Source organism: Mangifera indica, chromosome 8 (genome assembly GCF_011075055.1).
Source record: "Mangifera indica cultivar Alphonso chromosome 8, CATAS_Mindica_2.1, whole genome shotgun sequence".
Classification (NCBI taxonomy): domain Eukaryota; kingdom Viridiplantae; phylum Streptophyta; class Magnoliopsida; order Sapindales; family Anacardiaceae; genus Mangifera; species Mangifera indica.
Genome location: NC_058144.1, coordinates 7,685,440 through 7,703,720, shown reverse-complemented (window position 1 = coordinate 7,703,720; position 18,281 = coordinate 7,685,440). Strand labels below are relative to the sequence as shown.

General features: G+C 34.4%; 2 protein-coding genes and 1 pseudogene across 3 annotated transcripts; 2 read left to right on the top strand and 1 right to left on the bottom strand.

Moving 5' to 3' along the window:
• The first annotated feature begins 656 nt into the window (after positions 1 to 656).
• On the top strand, positions 657 to 3,589 carry LOC123222811 (ADP,ATP carrier protein 3, mitochondrial-like). Its single transcript, XM_044645778.1, has 3 exons — positions 657 to 797; positions 2,004 to 2,865; positions 3,145 to 3,589. The coding sequence occupies exons 2-3, from the start codon at positions 2,026 to 2,028 to the stop codon at positions 3,442 to 3,444; spliced, it is 1,140 nt and encodes a 379-aa protein (XP_044501713.1). The 5' UTR covers positions 657 to 797; positions 2,004 to 2,025; the 3' UTR covers positions 3,445 to 3,589.
• On the top strand, positions 3,452 to 4,973 carry LOC123223487 (annotated as a pseudogene).
• On the bottom strand, positions 4,950 to 11,751 carry LOC123222810 (transmembrane E3 ubiquitin-protein ligase FLY2-like). Of its 2 annotated transcripts, XM_044645776.1 has the most exons (15): positions 11,140 to 11,751; positions 10,326 to 10,398; positions 9,884 to 10,011; positions 9,344 to 9,459; positions 9,086 to 9,146; positions 8,545 to 8,611; positions 8,392 to 8,469; positions 8,098 to 8,261; positions 7,952 to 8,011; positions 7,713 to 7,806; positions 7,162 to 7,329; positions 6,202 to 6,530; positions 5,709 to 5,825; positions 5,449 to 5,613; positions 4,950 to 5,201 (listed from the first exon to the last, which is right to left on the bottom strand). In XM_044645776.1, the coding sequence occupies exons 1-14, from the start codon at positions 11,299 to 11,301 to the stop codon at positions 5,512 to 5,514; spliced, it is 1,719 nt and encodes a 572-aa protein (XP_044501711.1). In that variant the 5' UTR covers positions 11,302 to 11,751; the 3' UTR covers positions 4,950 to 5,201; positions 5,449 to 5,511. The 2 variants fall into 2 exon arrangements, with proteins under 2 accessions (XP_044501711.1, XP_044501712.1); XM_044645777.1 differs by lacking the exon at positions 5,709 to 5,825.
• Between the last annotated feature and the right edge of the window lie 6,530 nt (positions 11,752 to 18,281).

Genomic DNA, 18,281 nt, shown 5'->3' with positions numbered 1-18,281 from the left:
TATAAATAATTATTGTATTTGATTAGATGTAATAAAAAAATATTAAAATATTATTTTATTTAGATATTTTTAGGTATAATTAGTTTAAAATATTATTTAAAATGAAGATTTATTTGTTATAAAAATTAATAAATCAAAATAGAATTATAATAACTTCAAAATTTGTTTCATAATATTTCAATATCGAATAAGAATTTTAAAATAAGATTATCTTTTTATATAGTATTAGAAGATTATTCAATTTCAGTAACCCTTCATTTCTTTCAACCAAACGGCCCTGAATGGAATAATTTTTTCGTGAATTGAGCAATTTCCTTGTTAAGATGTCAGAATTTTAAAATGTAATGTACTCACATTTACGTAGAAAACGAAAATATTTTCTTGATTGCTTCTGTGCTATGCGATCTTGGTCCATTACATTAATACAGCCAACGATAGTAAAATAAAATGAGTAAATAACAAGTTTACCCACAATTTAACTCTAATAATAAAAAAATTAAAAAAATAAATTATTATATTATTTATAACTATTTTATCATTTTAAAATTATTGTATTACCAAATTTTGCCAGACCATGGGTTGGATATTAATTTACTAACTAAAATGAAATGAAATTCATGTCAGTATCTATACAAATTTTTTTTTTTTACGGCCCACGTGACAATAGTAATTTAAAACCTCAGCAGGGAGAAATCCGTCTTTTAGAAAACCCTAAATGTTGTCTTTAAATATCTATTATTATCTCGCGCTTTACTTTCCTCACTTTCAGGAGTTTTCACTCTGGGCGACCTACTCAGGTTCATTTTACTCTTTAAATCATTTTCATTTTTATAGATCTAATGCCGTTTTTATGTTCTTTGTGTATATTCAACTTGTCATCTGTTAGTCGTTGCAATTTATTTTTTTTGCACTGCTGGATATTTATTTTTTTTGTGTTTAGTTGTTTAGATCTGTAGTCACAGTTATCTGCTAATATTGCAACTACTCTTTGTTTGGTTGACAAGAAACTAGAGGAAATTGATGAAAATTAAACGATCTGAAAATGATCAGCTAAAGATCATGGTTGGTTGCCTTTATGATAGTTAAAATAATTAATTTGTGTCACTATTTCTGTTTTTTGGAACCTGTGAAAGTTCTTATTTAAGTATCCTAACAATTGATTTTCTGATCCAAATATGAGCAATGCTAGATGAAGTTATAATGAGGATAAATTTGTTAAGCAATGATGATTAGTCGCTGTGTGACTGGTCGTTTCATCATCCTTGATCACCCAATCATATAATGAGACATACTCAATTTGGTACTCGTTTTAAGTGCACATAGTTTTATTGTCCAAATAATCTATCACCAATGTTAAAATGATGAGAAATAATTGTAAATATCTTAGAAATTATGGGAAACTACAACTACTTTAGTAGCCTAGAAAACTCTCGTGCACTAGGATTTCAAGCAGCTGCTCAATAATTTCCAATTTCTTGTAAGTGAACTCCACAGCCAAATTCTGAATATTAATCACTCGTAGGGGATTTTGCAAACTACAAGCATAATGTGAGTTTCACTGATCATTAGATGAGCTTAATTAACGAGAGAGATGATCAAAATATTTGAGACCATGAAATTTTCTCTCTACAATATTTGTTGAACTTGGTAATTCGTAAATCCTTTCCTGCACGGTTTGTTGAAACAGTGAACTTATCAATATGATGTGTACAGATGAGAATAGAATTATTCATTTCAAACCTGAATGCCTTTGATCTGGTGGAGGTGTGGAGGAATTGTAACAAAGATCTTAATCCTGCCTTTGAGTGCAATTTTTTTTGTTGATAAGGGGTCGATGGTATTATTTAATCCAAGCCAGAATGTGTTATTAGGTCATCCTTCCAGCTTAAAGGGGATGGACCATATATGTCTTCTGGTGATGGATCGACTCTTGTGCACCGTGTAAAAATTATTAAAATTTTCTGTTGGATGTGAAAATTTTCTAAACATATCTTCCTTTACAGGTCACGGTCTTGAGCTTCCAACATGGCTGATGGATCACACCATCCATCGGTGTTTCAGAAAATTCAAGGACAATCCTACTTAATTAACAAGCTCTCTGCCAATTTGCACACCCGTAACTACATTGTGACTGGTTGTTTTAATGGAGGTTTGCAAAGTTCTTTTCAGACAGCAAGTCAGGGCAATGGCTTGGCACTTGTGTCACCTCTTTCTCCTGTACATGTACAAGCACCTTCAGAGAAAGGTGCCTATGGTTTTATGGTGGATTTTCTAATGGGAGGAGTTTCTGCAGCTGTTTCCAAGACAGCAGCTGCTCCAATTGAGCGTGTTAAGCTTTTGATCCAGAATCAGGATGAGATGATTAAGTCTGGACGACTGTCTGAACCATACAAGGGAATCTCTGATTGCTTTGCCAGAACTATGAAGGATGAAGGTGTCATTGCACTTTGGAGAGGAAACACAGCTAATGTTATCAGATACTTCCCCACCCAGGCCCTGAACTTTGCATTCAAGGATTATTTCAAGAGACTGTTTAACTTCAAGAAAGACAGAGATGGGTACTGGAAATGGTTTGCGGGCAACTTGGCATCTGGTGGTGCTGCTGGTGCTTCATCGCTTCTCTTTGTTTACTCTCTGGACTATGCACGAACTCGTCTGGCTAATGATGCTAAGGCAGCCAAGAAGGGGGGTGAGAGGCAGTTTAATGGTTTGATTGATGTCTACAAGAAGACAATCAAGTCTGATGGCATTGCAGGGCTGTATCGTGGATTCAACATCTCTTGTGTTGGGATTATTGTGTACCGTGGGCTCTACTTTGGAATGTATGACTCTTTGAAACCTGTGGTACTGGTTGGAGGCTTGCAGGTATGTAAAGATTTTGAATCGCTCATTTTGTTTGCTTATTGCAGCATCATACGTATCAACCTTTCGTCACTTTTCAGATACTATTACTTATATTTGATGTTAATTGATGTTGCTTATAGGTTCTTTTCGGATCATATTTTTAGTTAGAATTAGGCTTAGAGATTGATGTATTTTCAGAAGAGCAGGTGCTTCTAGAAATATGCTCCACTCTGAACTTCAAAATGTTGTGTTTATTTGCTAAGCTGTATGCGTGCATATGGTAAATTTTGGTGATTACAGGATAGTTTCTTAGCTAGCTTTTTACTGGGATGGGGAATCACCATTGGAGCTGGTTTAGCTTCTTACCCCATTGACACAGTACGCAGAAGAATGATGATGACCTCTGGAGAAGCTGTCAAGTACAAAAGCTCTCTGGATGCCTTTAATCAGATTTTGAAGAAGGAAGGTGCTAAATCACTCTTCAAGGGTGCTGGTGCAAACATCCTGCGTGCTGTTGCAGGTGCTGGTGTACTTGCTGGTTATGACAAGCTGCAGGTCATTGTTTTTGGCAAGAAATATGGATCAGGTGGTGGTGGTTAATGTATTTATGCAGGTTGGGGATGGTGCTCCTCTAAGTTTGAATAATTTTGGATGAGCAAATAGAGTTTCTTATGTTTCCCATTATTTAGGGAATTGACTTAAAAAGATTGTTATAGTCATTAAATAACTATTTGAATTTTGGGTATTCTTGCTTGTGCTCTAGACCATAGTTTTCAGTTCATTTGTTGATAATAATCAAGCAAATTTCTTTTGCAATTAGGCAATGCTCGCTTCTAGCATAATTCAATAATGTATTGAACCGAGTTGAGTTCCCACGGCCTCCTTACATCTGTAGTTTCAGTTTATGTATACCTTTCTTCTTTTTCAAACAATCCTGCTGCAAAGCACAGCTACTCTTCCACTCATCACCATCACCGCTCCTCTCACAAGTCCTCCCTGATTTTTGAACGGCAAACTTCACTAAGCTTTTATCGATATCCAAGCATGGAAAACAGTTATTCACCCTGATCCTATTGACTCAGTACACAACTACACTGGCATATATTGTGCTGCTCCTCCTTATAACCCCAAAATCCCAGTCGCTGCTGGCATTGATCTTAGTGGAGCTGACATTGCTGGTTTTCTTCCTGATGAATTAGGCCTCCTCTCTGACCTTGCATGTATCCATCTCAATAGCAATCGCTTCTGTGGAAGTATCCCGGAAACTTTATCAAGTCTTTAATTCCTACATTGCTTGACCCTAGTAATAACAGATTTGTTGGTCATTTTCCTCTGACATCTGTTTCAATGAGTTTGAAGGGCCATTACCTCTTTAAATTGCCAATAAGAAACTTGATGCGATATTTGTTGATAACAATAGCTTGACGAATGTGATTCCACCAAATTTTGGTGCAAACAACTCGGCAACTGTTGTGGTTATTGCAAACTACTTTGGCGGATGCTTGCCACCAAGTATTGCCAGATTGGTTGATACTTTAGAGGAACTGCTAGTGGCCAACACTACTTTTTCAGGGTGTTTGCCTCCAGAAGTTGGTTATCTCTACAAACTGGGAGTGCAGGATGTGAGCTTCAACAATTTAGTTGGTCCTAGACCTTATAGCATTGCAGGGTTGGCTCAATCGGAGCAACTAAATTTTGCTCATAACATGATGAGTGGTATTGTGCCAGACGGAGCTGTGTTTTGCCAAACTCGGCAAACTTCTCATTTTCTTCTAACTTCTGTGAAGAGGGGAGAATTTGCAACCACTTGACATCAAAACATATAGTGCTTGATGATGGCAGGAACTGTTTGCCAGAGAGACCGCTGCTGCAGCAAAGCAACAAAGTATGTCAGCCTGTGCTTGAGCATCCTGTTGAGAGCTTTGGGCAACACTGCAATGGTGGCGGTGGAGTTAGTAATTCTGGACTCTTTTTGGGTTCAGTTGCTTTGCTTCCAACAGCAATGCCAACAGCTGCACCTATGTTCGCCTGTCTGGCAAGTAATTTGGCTTTTGTGTTAGAAGTGGTTAGTTTAACCTGTTTCAAGGTTTGACTAATCAAGAATATTCGATTAAAACAAATGGGTTTTATTATTTACAGTAAGGCTCTCTACATGAACTTGTTAACATTTTGTTTCTTCTAAAAATTTTGAAAGAAAGAAAAAATTAATCATGTCAAAGTAAATTTCATTGAAAACAAATCCCTATGCTACATATCATACAATTAATACAAGATATGCTGACTTTCAAATTGCTTATGGAGTTCTCCACCCATCTTCTAAGCATGTATTTCAGCAAAATGTGGGGCTTTTCGCCAACCTGAAAACAAAAAAGTAGAAATGTGACTAACAATCAGCATGGAAATCAATAAAACGCAATTTAATTGACATCTAAATTTACATTTGATATTGTTATAGTATGCAGATTTTATATGTGAAATGAGATACAAATTATGGGAAAAATAAAGACAAAAAAACTGACTCACTTCTCACAAATTGACAAATCCCTTAAATTCAATACCAAATTGCCAAAAAATAGTAGAAAGACTTTGTGTCGAATAATTTACCAAAGTTAGTAGAATGTGCAGGACAATTGATCCTATGTAAATATAGACAGTGAAATAATCTCTCTAGGCTGGTGGTAGAGGACGCCGGCAAGTTGGGCATTCCATCTTTATATCCATCCATCTTTGTAAACAACCCGAGTGGAAAAAATGTTCACATGGGGTCACCTGTTAGAGAATTTGCAAATTTATGTTTACTACCAAAAACAATAAAAAGATCTACAAAAGCAACTAATTATAGAATAAAAATACTGCTAATATACCATGCAATCATTGGAATGCTGTGTAAGATCAATGGTAGTCATGCAAATGACACAGTCCGTAGAATGATCTAAATTCTCATCAAAGCGCCTATAATAGCTATATTTCTCAGGTAGGATCTGCAAATCATGGAACAAAGCTTTAGGCAGTTATGAAAGTCACAGCAATGTAGTTAATTTTTTTAAAAATTTTTCTTGTTAAGAACATTAATTGGAAAAAAGCACACCTCACACCTTAACTGAAAACAGGTGTAAACAACAAACACATAAAATTGCCTTGCAAGGAAAACTGAGTTCTAATCCCCAAGGATGATGGAAAATAAAGGACCCATTGAGCACAAAATAAATTATTTTTACGTTATACCTGGACTGAATGGTAGTTATGCTGCATTGTAAAAACAGTAACTTGATGCATATATTTGTGTAAACAAAAAATGATAACCAAGAAATGGAAGAAAGATTTTGCATGAGGAAAATAGCCAGAGTTACTTCCAACCTGACGAGGAATGAACCATCGAGATCCAAGGCAGTGCTGAAGAAGAAGAATTGAAGCTTGCAGCCCAATAAATACAATCAAGCAGATACACCAATTCCAAGCAGGCTCAATGCGCATGAAGTTGTGAGGGCATCCAAATATATATAATGGGATTGCCAACCGAGTAACACTTATGCCTAAAATGTAGTGAGGATGCAAAAATTTTCTTGAATCACGAACAACATTGGTGATTATTTGAGGTATCCAAAATGAGTACAAAAGGAGAAGAATAGGTCTCAGAAAATTGTGAAATTCGTACATAACCAGAATGCCTCCCAAAAGGATCCCATCTGCGGATAGCAACAAACAGTGGGATCAAATTTGCATGACAATTTAATACAACGAATTTCAATCAACATATTGAAAATGTTTAGGAATGGGAAAGAGTAGTTAAAAATAAGCAGGAGACCAGTAAAAAACTTATTTCCATTATGATCTCCAATTATAACTAAAACCTGTATAAAAGGGCTAGAATGCCACATAAATAATAATAATAAAAAATTTTCTCCCGTATAGTCCAGCATTTTAAGCTTGAAAATAAATGTCAAGTATACCTGCTACTACTTATATAATTAAAATCTGAGTGTTCAACATAAGTTGTAAACAACCTTATGCCTGGATCATTAAATGTATATATAGACAGTTAAATATGGTCGTGAAACAGACTTTTTTTTCTCATGCTTATGGCTGAGCTCAAGGGTGACTTTTTTTTCTCATGCTTATGGCTGAGCTCAAGGGTGAATGCTTTCAACATTCTAAATAATATGTCTGAGAGGCTTCTTGATTTAACACTCCATCACACTTTGAATGTTATAAATGAAACTTGGTCCAAAAATCAGGTAGTAGCTGATGTGGAAGGTAGAGACCTACATGTAGCATTGGAAAACTTAATAAAACTTCAAATAAAATGATAGCACTTACAGAAACGACTATATAGAACTGACAGTTCACGCCTCATGGTTTCCCAACCTTCGCCATTATTCATGGGTCGACTTGCCTTCCATATAGCAAGAAGATATCTCATCTCAAAAATTGAGAAGACTACAAACTTGAAAAATGCAGCCGTTGCAAAAGCATTAAACAATGATTCTGTAGGCCAAAAAACAAGTTCCACTTAATTGATGGAAAATAACCAATTATTAGCAACAACTGATCAAAAGAAAAATTTTCCATGATCAGTTGAACAAATCAGAAAATAATAAGTGGTTTTCTAGTATGCAGGTACAGGAAAAATTAGGAGAAATGACAGAAGCCACAACTTCATTGTGTGCACTAAAGAAAAAAAAATAGTAAATGAATACAAATAAAAGAGCAACACATGTATTATTTAAGCTAATGTTTATGTGAGAGCAGAAAGAACAAGTTTCATCTTTACCAATACATATTTGGTCTCCATGGAATTGCTGAACTGATATTGTACTGTTTTTTTAAGAAAAAGCAACAAAGTTCCGCTGCTAATTTTCTTAACTTACCAACTAGTATTCCTGCAGTCAGATGTGAAAGGCAAAGATATGCATCCATGATAGCCTGTTGCCCTACCATTAAAATTGAAACTTTGGCAGCACCCTTATAAAGGCAGATCAGAACCATATTACCATGGTTAAACCATGAGAAAACAAGATAATGAAAAAAGCAGTATTCTTATTATAAATGACATCATGCAGATCCCTAAATTATTGTCACTGAAAAATGTAAAGAGTAATCTTCTCACAGATTGAGTGTTGCTATGTTCCATCTGCCGAATTAACAAAAGAACCTGAAGGAAAGAAACCTGCGCGAAAAATGTCAAGGAACTCATCCAAAACTAGAGAACAACACAGTGATGAGCCACAAGAGCAATGATATTGAAAAGGATACAAAAGTGACCATTAAAGTATAGTTCACTGCTTTGTTATAGTAGACCTCAGTGTTGACAGAAGTAGCATTTATAAGTAAAGGTGAGAAGCAATCCCGATCATCATCCACTGCAGGACTCTCCATTAGTCCTTCTATGTGATAACGATCACGATCATGATCACTCTCTGTAAGAGTGTAAGCAATAACAATGACTTAGTACTTATTCACTCAAAACATTCAACAGAGTGCAATACACAATTTCTTCCTCAAAAGGTAAGTAAAGCATGTATTCGTATGTAGAGGAAACTCATATACCATGTTGTGAGGATGAGATATGTGAAATTTGTGCAGCAATTTCCACATTACAATGTTTCTCCATTTCATAAATTGGTGCTGCACCAAAAACATATAAGAATTAAGGTGGTAGTATATAAAGCATAAAAGTCAAAGTGAAGTAGAAAGTATTACAATTTTTCCTTCTCCATATTTTCTCTCGCGGAGATTCTTGGAACACCTGAGATGAGAAAACTCCAAGCTGTTCAAAGAATTGGCAGCACTATCAATAAAAATATTTAAAGAAATACTGATATCATGATCAAATCTAAACATCTCAAAAAGTAAGGTATTGTCAAATAGGATCTAAGATTCGAAAGAATAGCCCATAATCCAGTAGGTTATTTAGAACAAAACCTCTATTCCCATAAATTCTAGAACAGAAAGACAAAAAACAAAAAGCATAAAACAGATTCAGAGACCACTAAAAACAGACTCATCCCACAAAAACCAACACCACCAAATATATATGACCCAAGTTCAACACTGTACTATTTACATCAGAGCATGCCAGTTATGCAGTACCAGTTTATGATAATTAGTAATATCAAAACAAATTAATTAAACTCATAAGGTCAATTCACAACCACCTTTGCAAGGTATGTTATTCTAAACCATATACTACAGCACGAATATGAATTTCAAGTATCACCACTGACTTGATAAAAAATGTTACCAAATGATATGGATTTGACAAAATATATTCTTCTTCTTGGTACAAATCTCCCTCTTTTCCACTGCAATAGTGTATAGTAGAATGTTAGAGTTTGAAATGCAACTAGAAAACCACCTAAAATAACTAAATTAATGGGAAGACAAGTGAAAAGTGGGAACCCTGCATTGAATATTTGATAGATGCTCTAGGATGGATTTTTAATGTACATTGTCTTGAAAAATTAAAAGCTAATAATCTACTAAAATTCACGTGACTTACCTGTTCGCTACCATTCGGAGCTGTCTAAAAGGCCATATATATACACCTTCTACTCTGATTTGAGCACCACCAACGTTATGCTCGTTATCAAATACATCATGGAATATAATTACACCCTGTAACAACATGAATGAAAAATAATAGTATAACTGGTGCAAGAGTTTGAAAGAACACAACTTCTTCAGATAATCAGAACATGTCTCCATCATGTAATGTGACCCCTTTTTCTTAATTACGAAAGACTAAGCAATATTTATCCAATGATTACAGCGAAATCCATGTTTGTGAAAGCCCAAGAGGTTAATTGTTACACATAAAATTTAGTAATCATATCCATATCAAAGAAACAAAGGCAGCTTCTGAATGATACGAATTGCTGTCGCAAGGCCCATTTTAATCATTGTTTTGTACAAACATTAAATAAAATATTATTTCAAAGTATGGAATGGCTAAGAAATGTGGAAGAGCTATTATAAACTTATAAACTGCATGATAACCATGAATGATGTGTTAACATAAGCAGTGGTTCAATTCCCTCACCTGAACATAATGTACACCAGTTATTTTTGTCGGGGTGCTAACTATTTCAATGATGGAATTTCCATTTGACTTCCTGAAATCAGGAAACTTGGAAGAGATATTTGCAGAATCTAGAAATTTCCAGGCTCCTGAAACTCATATGGGCAAATATACAAGTAGTCAGATCAAGAATGAAGCAGAATAGAAGATCAAATCTAATATGTTTTCATGACTGTACAAGTCATCAAATAATATTGAGCCCAGATTTCCAAATCCAGGATTTCAAAGAAAAAAAAAAACACAAATTATATTTCAGTTTCTACTAGTGAATTGAAATTGAATAAAAGCAACTTATGATGAAAATGTAAATGCAATGCCAAAAAGTGGAAAACTAGTTCATTAGACAATGTATTCAACAACATTTAAAGACTAGCAAGGAACGGTAAGTATATATATTACAAACCTCGGTAAGTTCCTGTTATGTTCCATGGAGAAAATGGACCCAATTCATTTTCATCTTTTCTAACAAAAAGCCACTGAAAAAAGAATCAACAGCAAGTAACAGAATGAGTTTATTTTCATTCAGATTTCTCAGACAAATGATGTTTTCCTCCAGCTATCATAAAGATAGAAAAATCTAAACATAACTGGTGAATAAAGCAATGAACAAATGAAAAACGTTACCAAAAATAAGATTTATCAACCATTATTTGCTGCACAACTCAACCAGGGAATTTCTTAAGCAATTAGGTGATACTGAATGATAGAAATGATGCTATAATAGACTATATGAGAGAAAAAATGAAAGTAAACTATAATTTCACCAACCTCTCACCATTCTTACCAAAAGCATCAATGCAAAATTATGCTGTTGTACTACCAGACTCCACAATGTGAAATGAGACAGCCCACTATCACATAACGAGTTGAACCCATAAAAATCAAACAAAAATGAAATTATACCCTATTTTCACCATGGCATCAAAACTAGAAACTCACACAAATGCAGAATAAAATACAGCCCGCTATGACATATCCAGTCATACCCAAAATTAAGTTAAAATGAAATGTATAATCCCATTTCACCACGGCAGCAAACTTAAAAACTCAAATTCAAACTCAAAACAAACCATTTAATTTGACATGGTCAACAACAAAACTAACCAATTTGCATTTTCACATCGAAATTAACGATCTATGTCCTAAATTCTCCTAAAAGAAAAAGACAGAAAACAAATATAGCACTATCCCAAATAAAGCATATAGAAAGTACCAACCTCATCGCCCCACGAGCGAGCTCGCTCCCTTAACGGTCTGAGAGCCCCAACAGGACTTAAAATTGCAAGACCAAAGCATAATCCAAAAAGAACCCGAACCAAAAACCCTAATTTCCTCCTCCTTTGATACCGCATAGAACCCAAAATTTGCCGGGTAACCATATCAAACCCCAGTTGAAAAACAAACGAATTCAAGTCCGAAACAGTACGTAGCTTTACTAACTGATGATCTTGAACAACAAGACCGGGAGAAAATGATGCAATCTCACCTATCAAGAATACGTATTGCTTGAAGCAGAATTAAACATTTGAAGTAACAATCAAACAAACGCAGAAAACATGAGTCAGATGATCGAAAGTGAGAACTCAACTGACTCAAAACTTATTAATTTAATAAGCAACTAACTAATAAACAATGAAATATTTTGTCACGGAAGGCGGGCTCGGGGAGTTGGTTCTCAAACTAAGCTATGGTTGTTTAATTTGTCGATCGTCGTTGACAAAATGACATGTTCCTGTGCCTTTTGTTCGGTAAATGAAGGTCAGCGTGCAAGAGAGGGAGACTCTGCTTTGGCGAATAATAGTTCAAGTTAAACACGCGCTTCACGCAGTACCGCATCTCATACGCCAATAAGTAAGACCATTATTAATTAATTTAAAGAGTAAATTACACTGTCCCACCCGAAATTTGGCGAAAAAACCTTTTCCACCCTTAATTCACATAAATAGTATCTTCATTAAAAAATACCTATGTAAAGAAAAAAAATAGTAATTTTATTTAAAAAACAATATAACTTCTACTAAATCTAAATATTTTAAATATAATAATTTAATACTAAAAAAAGTTTAAAAACTTATAAATTAACCTCTAAAAATCATATATTTTAAAACTATCTAGATTTCAGTAGTTATAATATGATATTTATACTCATTACATGTTACATTATATTTAGTTCTTTAGATTACAGTTGCCATTTTTTTAACTAGTGTGATAGGTTGATTTTTTAAAATTTTCAAAAAAATCTTCAAACTTTTTTAAATTTCCAATAACCCTTTAAAATTTTTAAGCAAATCTTTAATATTTTAAAAAATGATAGTTTACCACTTGGTATATAATCTTACTATACTATAAAAATATCTCTATATATAGAAAAAGAGAAAGAAAAGACAATGGTAAAATGAACAGGAAATTTGAATATTTAAAAATGTTATTTTAAATTTTGTTAATTTAAAATTATATGATAATTTTGAAATATAAAATAGTAAAGATGAAATGATAATTTCACTTTCTATTGTGTTGTTACATTGACATAGTTTATTTTTGGGTGCTTAAATGATTGATAGAAACATATTCTCACATGAAACAAACACTTCAATGTCTCAAGAACTCAGGATGCTAGATTTATAGATATATCATTTGGGACTTTTGATGATTCATAGATACACAATTTTTTTTTTGCTAGATGATATGTGATCATAGAGAATTAGGAAACAAAATTCCCTTCGGCTTTGACGGCTTGTTGTATTTATAGTTAGCATTCCAAGCTTCAAAATATTGTACCTTCATCACAACTAGTGCAGAAACTGCTGAATCTTAAAATGGAGCAGCATTGTGCAATTTGGCATACATTAAATGATCATAGGAAAACAGCACATCGCTTAACTTGCATGGATGACACTACTCTATAAAGAACAAGGATTTAACAACTCTGAGGCATGAATATGTATTAGATGTTCCTCAATCAGACCACTCAGAAACCCAAATCATTCATATGAATTAAAATATTGAAGGCTGATAATTTGATCATCATAGAATTTAGTTTTGACGATTTTCAACTTCCTTTTGGATTGACTAAACTGGTTAGCAGTTGCTTTTGTGTTGTTTCGTTTTATACTAGTAGTTAATGTTTGTTATTCAACACAGTTGGGTCTTGTAAAGATAAGGGTAGAATATCTGGAGGAAAAGTCTGACAGGACATCTGAATCAGGCAGGTTCTTGCTTTTTTCAAATTTCTGCTAGTTGCTTGCTTAGAAGTTTGGACTCAAGTTCAGTTATTCAAGCGAGTGATGGATTTATTGATTTTCTAATGTCACCACTTACCAGTTTTCTTGGTTTCTTCCTCTTTTAGTCAATTTTCCACATGATTAAGTTACAATGTTAACTAGTTTGAATTTAATTAATAATGTACCCATTAATTTAAAATTGTTGTTTTATCCCTCAATTTGATTGCAAAACTATATTTTTTATTCTATTACAATCCAACTAGGTCTTATAATATTCACTGCTTATTAGAAATAAACTAGGGAGCTAGTTTGTATAATTTTGCACGTCAACTGTTGTTACCATTCCCGCTTTTGTGTATGGATAAAGTGATCTCTTTGTTTTCTCCCTTTCAGATGCCGTGACTAACGGCAAAGCTTTAGCACACAGTGTGAAATCCATTTGTGCTGAGAATTCTTTAGTGCTTCCTGAAGAGACAAAGAATGTTGGATTAGTACCTTTCTCAAGAAAGGAGGTATTTGAAGTTTATGTAAACAAGGGGAAATTAGAAAGAAAGAGAATTGATTTTATTTTTTTGGCTACTTATGATTACATTTCTGTTGGAATTTCTATGTCAACAAGAAGTTATTATCTTGTTTGCTATAATAAATACACATTCTTGCATGCGTTTAAGGGCCAGTCCTCCAAGTTCCCTTACCGCACTTTTTTGACAGGAGTTTGCCCAGATTCCAAAGCAGGATTCGACAGTGGCAAGGTGTGTTTCCTTTACCTATATCAGCTCAGGGATTTCAACGTTCCTCAGTTTATGAAGAAACAAAAGGAATGCAAGTATGTGAAATTTACCAATTTTTAACATAATTTATTATTTGCAAGCTTTTACAGGCTCAATTGTAGGGCACACTCCCAATATGCATACCATTACAGAGAACGTATTGGTTACCCGTGCATTATTTTTGACATTGTTGATGTTTGTTTATCTTTGACTTCAAATTGTCATCATGGCTTTGACTACTGCAACCTTCTGGCACCCAACCTCCAATGTCGGTTTCCAGATTTAAGATGCAAAGAAAGTAGCTGTGGCACCAAAACAATTCGAAACCCCTTCCTCTTCCTCCCTTTTAGCTGCTCAGATCATTCCATTTGGGATAGACGTAAAACTGCGGGTAGCTTCCTTGATTGACATCTTCATTCTGTTCACTAAATCATTATTTCAAAATTTTCATTTTATCGGATGCAAGAAGAAACACTGAAATATATTAAAAAAAGATTTGCATCTTTATGATAATATACAATGATGAGTTTACAACAATTCAGTTTACAATCTGCAAGAATACCATCCTCTTCTTTCTCTTGAAATCTTGAAGCACTTTCTGCCTCTCCAACGGACTAGCAGATATTACCCACTTGCTAGCTAAATTCAACCTCTCCCATACCCATGAACGGGGCAATTATGCTGTATCATTTGCCATTTGCATCATCTAATTTTCTTTTCTTCTTAATGGGTATTTGGAGCTGCCTTGAGCTGCTATCTCTCAGCTCTAATTCCTCTTGAATATCAGGTAGATTATTGACAATGTCTTCATTATGATAAGCATAAACAAACAATATGTGAAGGTTCAGGTTGTTAGTAAACATTATTAGCTTATTATTGTGCTGAAGCCAAGCTCCATACCGACATTCAGTCATATCTGTTGATTTGCTTATCTTAAATTTGATTTTGTCCTAATAAGGTTTTCTCTATCACTCAGCAGATCTTTGAACATAGAACCAACATCACATGTACACAATGTCAATGGTCATTTCTTTTTAATTTTGTTGCAGCCATTAGGTCTCAAAATTTATCACAAAGGTCTGCTAATGGACACTGCCCATATGCTTGTCCCTGTTTTTGATGTAACTGGATGATTGCACTGGTACAAAGCTCATCTGAAAGATCACGAAATAAATTGCAAAGCCCAAACAGTAAAACTATGCATACAAATAAGTATATATTTTATGTGTATCATCATATGATTTGTGATTAAATAATTTTGAATTAAGAGAAAAGTAACATTCAATTATATAATGACACACATAAATATATATTTGTTTATATACTCAAAATAGGTACTTATAGTATTGTACAACCCAAATAGCTTTGCCTTGCAATTCCTTAGAATCCTGAGAAAAAGGGTTACCACATAAATTCAAGAATATGAAAAAAATCTTAACACAAATTCAAAAAAGCTAGAGAAAATCAGCCACTCTTCCGCTCACAGACGTTCCCCATGCCTCCACCACTGTGCTCATCCTCATCCCCACTGAAAAAAGAACTGATTACCGTACCTGGTCTTCTTCAAAATATCATTTTTCCAATTTCCCTGAAACAGCAATATATGACAACTCCTGCTTGTACACCAGACCAGACAAGTATATTTAAGCTCCCCGAGAAAACCGGCAGAGAGAAGGTGGAATACCACAACATGCCGCTTCTGTCCAGAGCGAGATGACCTGTCCTGAGCCTGCAAATCTTGGGCAGGATTTCAGTTTGGTCGAATATGACCATGTGATTGGCACTTGCAAGATTCAATCCAAGCCCACCAGCTCGAGTTGATATCACAAGCACCTGAAGTAAGAAATTAGAGTCCACAAGAAATTCAAGTAGTTTGTTTAACATCCTGGAAAGAATAGTTCAACTTCAGGGGAGAAAAAATGGAGTCGCGTCAACACAATAGCATGCACATAAAGGAAAAATACTCATACTAGCAACTACTTTTCTATGAAAAATGGTAACAATACCTAAGTATAAGAATTTTTGTATGAATCTTTCCAGTAAAACTTAAACAGGAGATTCAAATAAGTTAAGTTCTGGAACATGACCTAAGTAACTATAAAGGGAAGAATTTTGTCACCCTTTGAACCCCAAGAAAACATTCAACTTTTCCGAGGCTCACATTTTGCCACAATGCATAACATCACTCAGGCCCATGAAACTCTCCCTTTGAGCATTCCTTCCCACCAAATCAACGTCAGCTCCTAAGGCAGCAGAGGCAAACTCTGCGTCTTTCTTTTGTTTGTCTACTTCATCTGTGGGGTTAGGCTTTATAAGCTCCAGGTGATTGCTTAACTGTAATGCAATCCTGCGAGTAAATATGAGGAAACACAGTAAATCCATTATATATAAATGTAAATAACAGCTTTTTGGTGCTATTCTCGGGCACTGGAAATATTAAGAATGCTCCTGCTCTTGGCTTTGAATACTATCCTAAAAAGTGTTTGTGAAGGTTTGCATAACGTAAGCACTGCAACTCTAGCAGTTGACTTTTGTTGCAAGACTATCAGAGAATTTCCAATGTTAACATCCAAAATTAAAGAAAACAGCAAAACTGAAAACTTCATTATCCTGTTGGAGCTTGACAGGGAAGGAAAAGGTAGAGGGGCATAAGTCACAGTGCTACGGACAGAATTACAGGAGACCAAGCGGTTGCGTTTTATATTAGCTGCTGCATAACTTTAATATTAACCTCGAATTAGTTTATTTGCTTTTATACTATAGCCGCTGCATAGCTTTTATATTAACTGCTGTATACCAACTAAGAGTTACAGACAGAATTCTATTTACCTCTAGTTGCTTTCATACTGCTTTATACCTCTGGAAATTGTTTGCTGGCCTGATATTTCCAGGCTAATGATATTTATATGTACAATGGTTTTTCTATACTTCTTCTAGGATTTTTATCAGTAGGGGCATATGTATATAAATAGGCCTTACATGTAACACAAGCTAAGACAATCAATAAAGTATATTTTCCAGCACACTCTTCAGCACTTTCTCAACCCTTTTTTGTGTTCTTCGTGTTTACTTTCCTTGACTTCTTTTTTATTTCTAGAAATCGAATCAATTGGCTTTTTTCCCCTCCAACACAAGATTCCGATTCATAGAACTGGCCAGCAAATTGGATAGTTATCCATCTATTAGTTTCGTCTTCTTTAGAGAATGAAAGAGGGGCCCGTTTCATAGGTAGAAGAAGGGCTTCGATGAACCATGCTGGTGAGGTTATTTTTCCAGCTAGGGAGGAAAGGCCTTGTTTTGATCCTACAATTTATGTGAAAAGTATTTAGTTGTTCTTGAATTTGATCATATCAGACTTGGTAAATTTTATGTTGGAGACTTTGTTTCAGAATGTGTTGACTGGTAAATCCATTTCTCAACTTTCATTTGTATGTGGCTTTGTGCCTACTGGGATTCAACCTGATTAAATCAGTTGGTGTTATATGTCAGTTTATTATGTTTTCTATGATTTCAAGGGCCGTTATTACTCTTGTTTCAGTGTATATATCTGAGACTGCCCATCAGAAATTAGGGGATTGTTCCTCATTTTACTATTGTGGAGGTATAGGATGTCTTTGTTGACGTCAACTAGTTAGAAGTTAATGCTTGGGGTTCTGTCCATTTCTTCCCTTCTATATTTGGCAATACAGTAAATCTCTTGCCTAAATCCCGTCCATGGTTTGTGAGTTAAGGAAAGATGGTTGACGCAAAACAGATTCTGCATAGATTACGTGACAGGGAAGATGTTTCATGTTAACTTCAAAGTTCAAACTCAAATAATATAATTGTACCTTAAAATTAGTTTCATACTTAAGAATGAAAAATTATTAGTTTGCCAAAATTCGGGTGGAAATTAGTCATTTAGTCTTATTTAATAGTTCAAAGGGTTGGTGTAGTGGTGGACTTCAATTAATTAGTTCGGTTCGATTGACATTTGACTTAATTTAAGTCAAATTTGAGTTAGAGTTTCAATTCGACAATTTAATTCAAATAATTCTCTAATAATATTGTTTATTTCATTGATGCTAATATCAATTTTGCAGATGATACTATTTATGCATAGATAGCACATTCATCCCATCAATATCACCATACACCCCTTTGATAATTTCTAATAATGTTTTCGACCAGTTTAAATTCAATTTGAACTCATTATCATGTATTTGAATTGAACTTGAAATAGTTTATATTTAGGTTCAACTCAATTCGAATGCACCATTAATTTGTTTGATTCAAGAAATTAAATGAGTAAACCTAAGAATCTCCAACTTCAAAATCAAAACCAACCAAAGGCCACCTTAATTACAACTTAAAAATTAAATTTTAAAC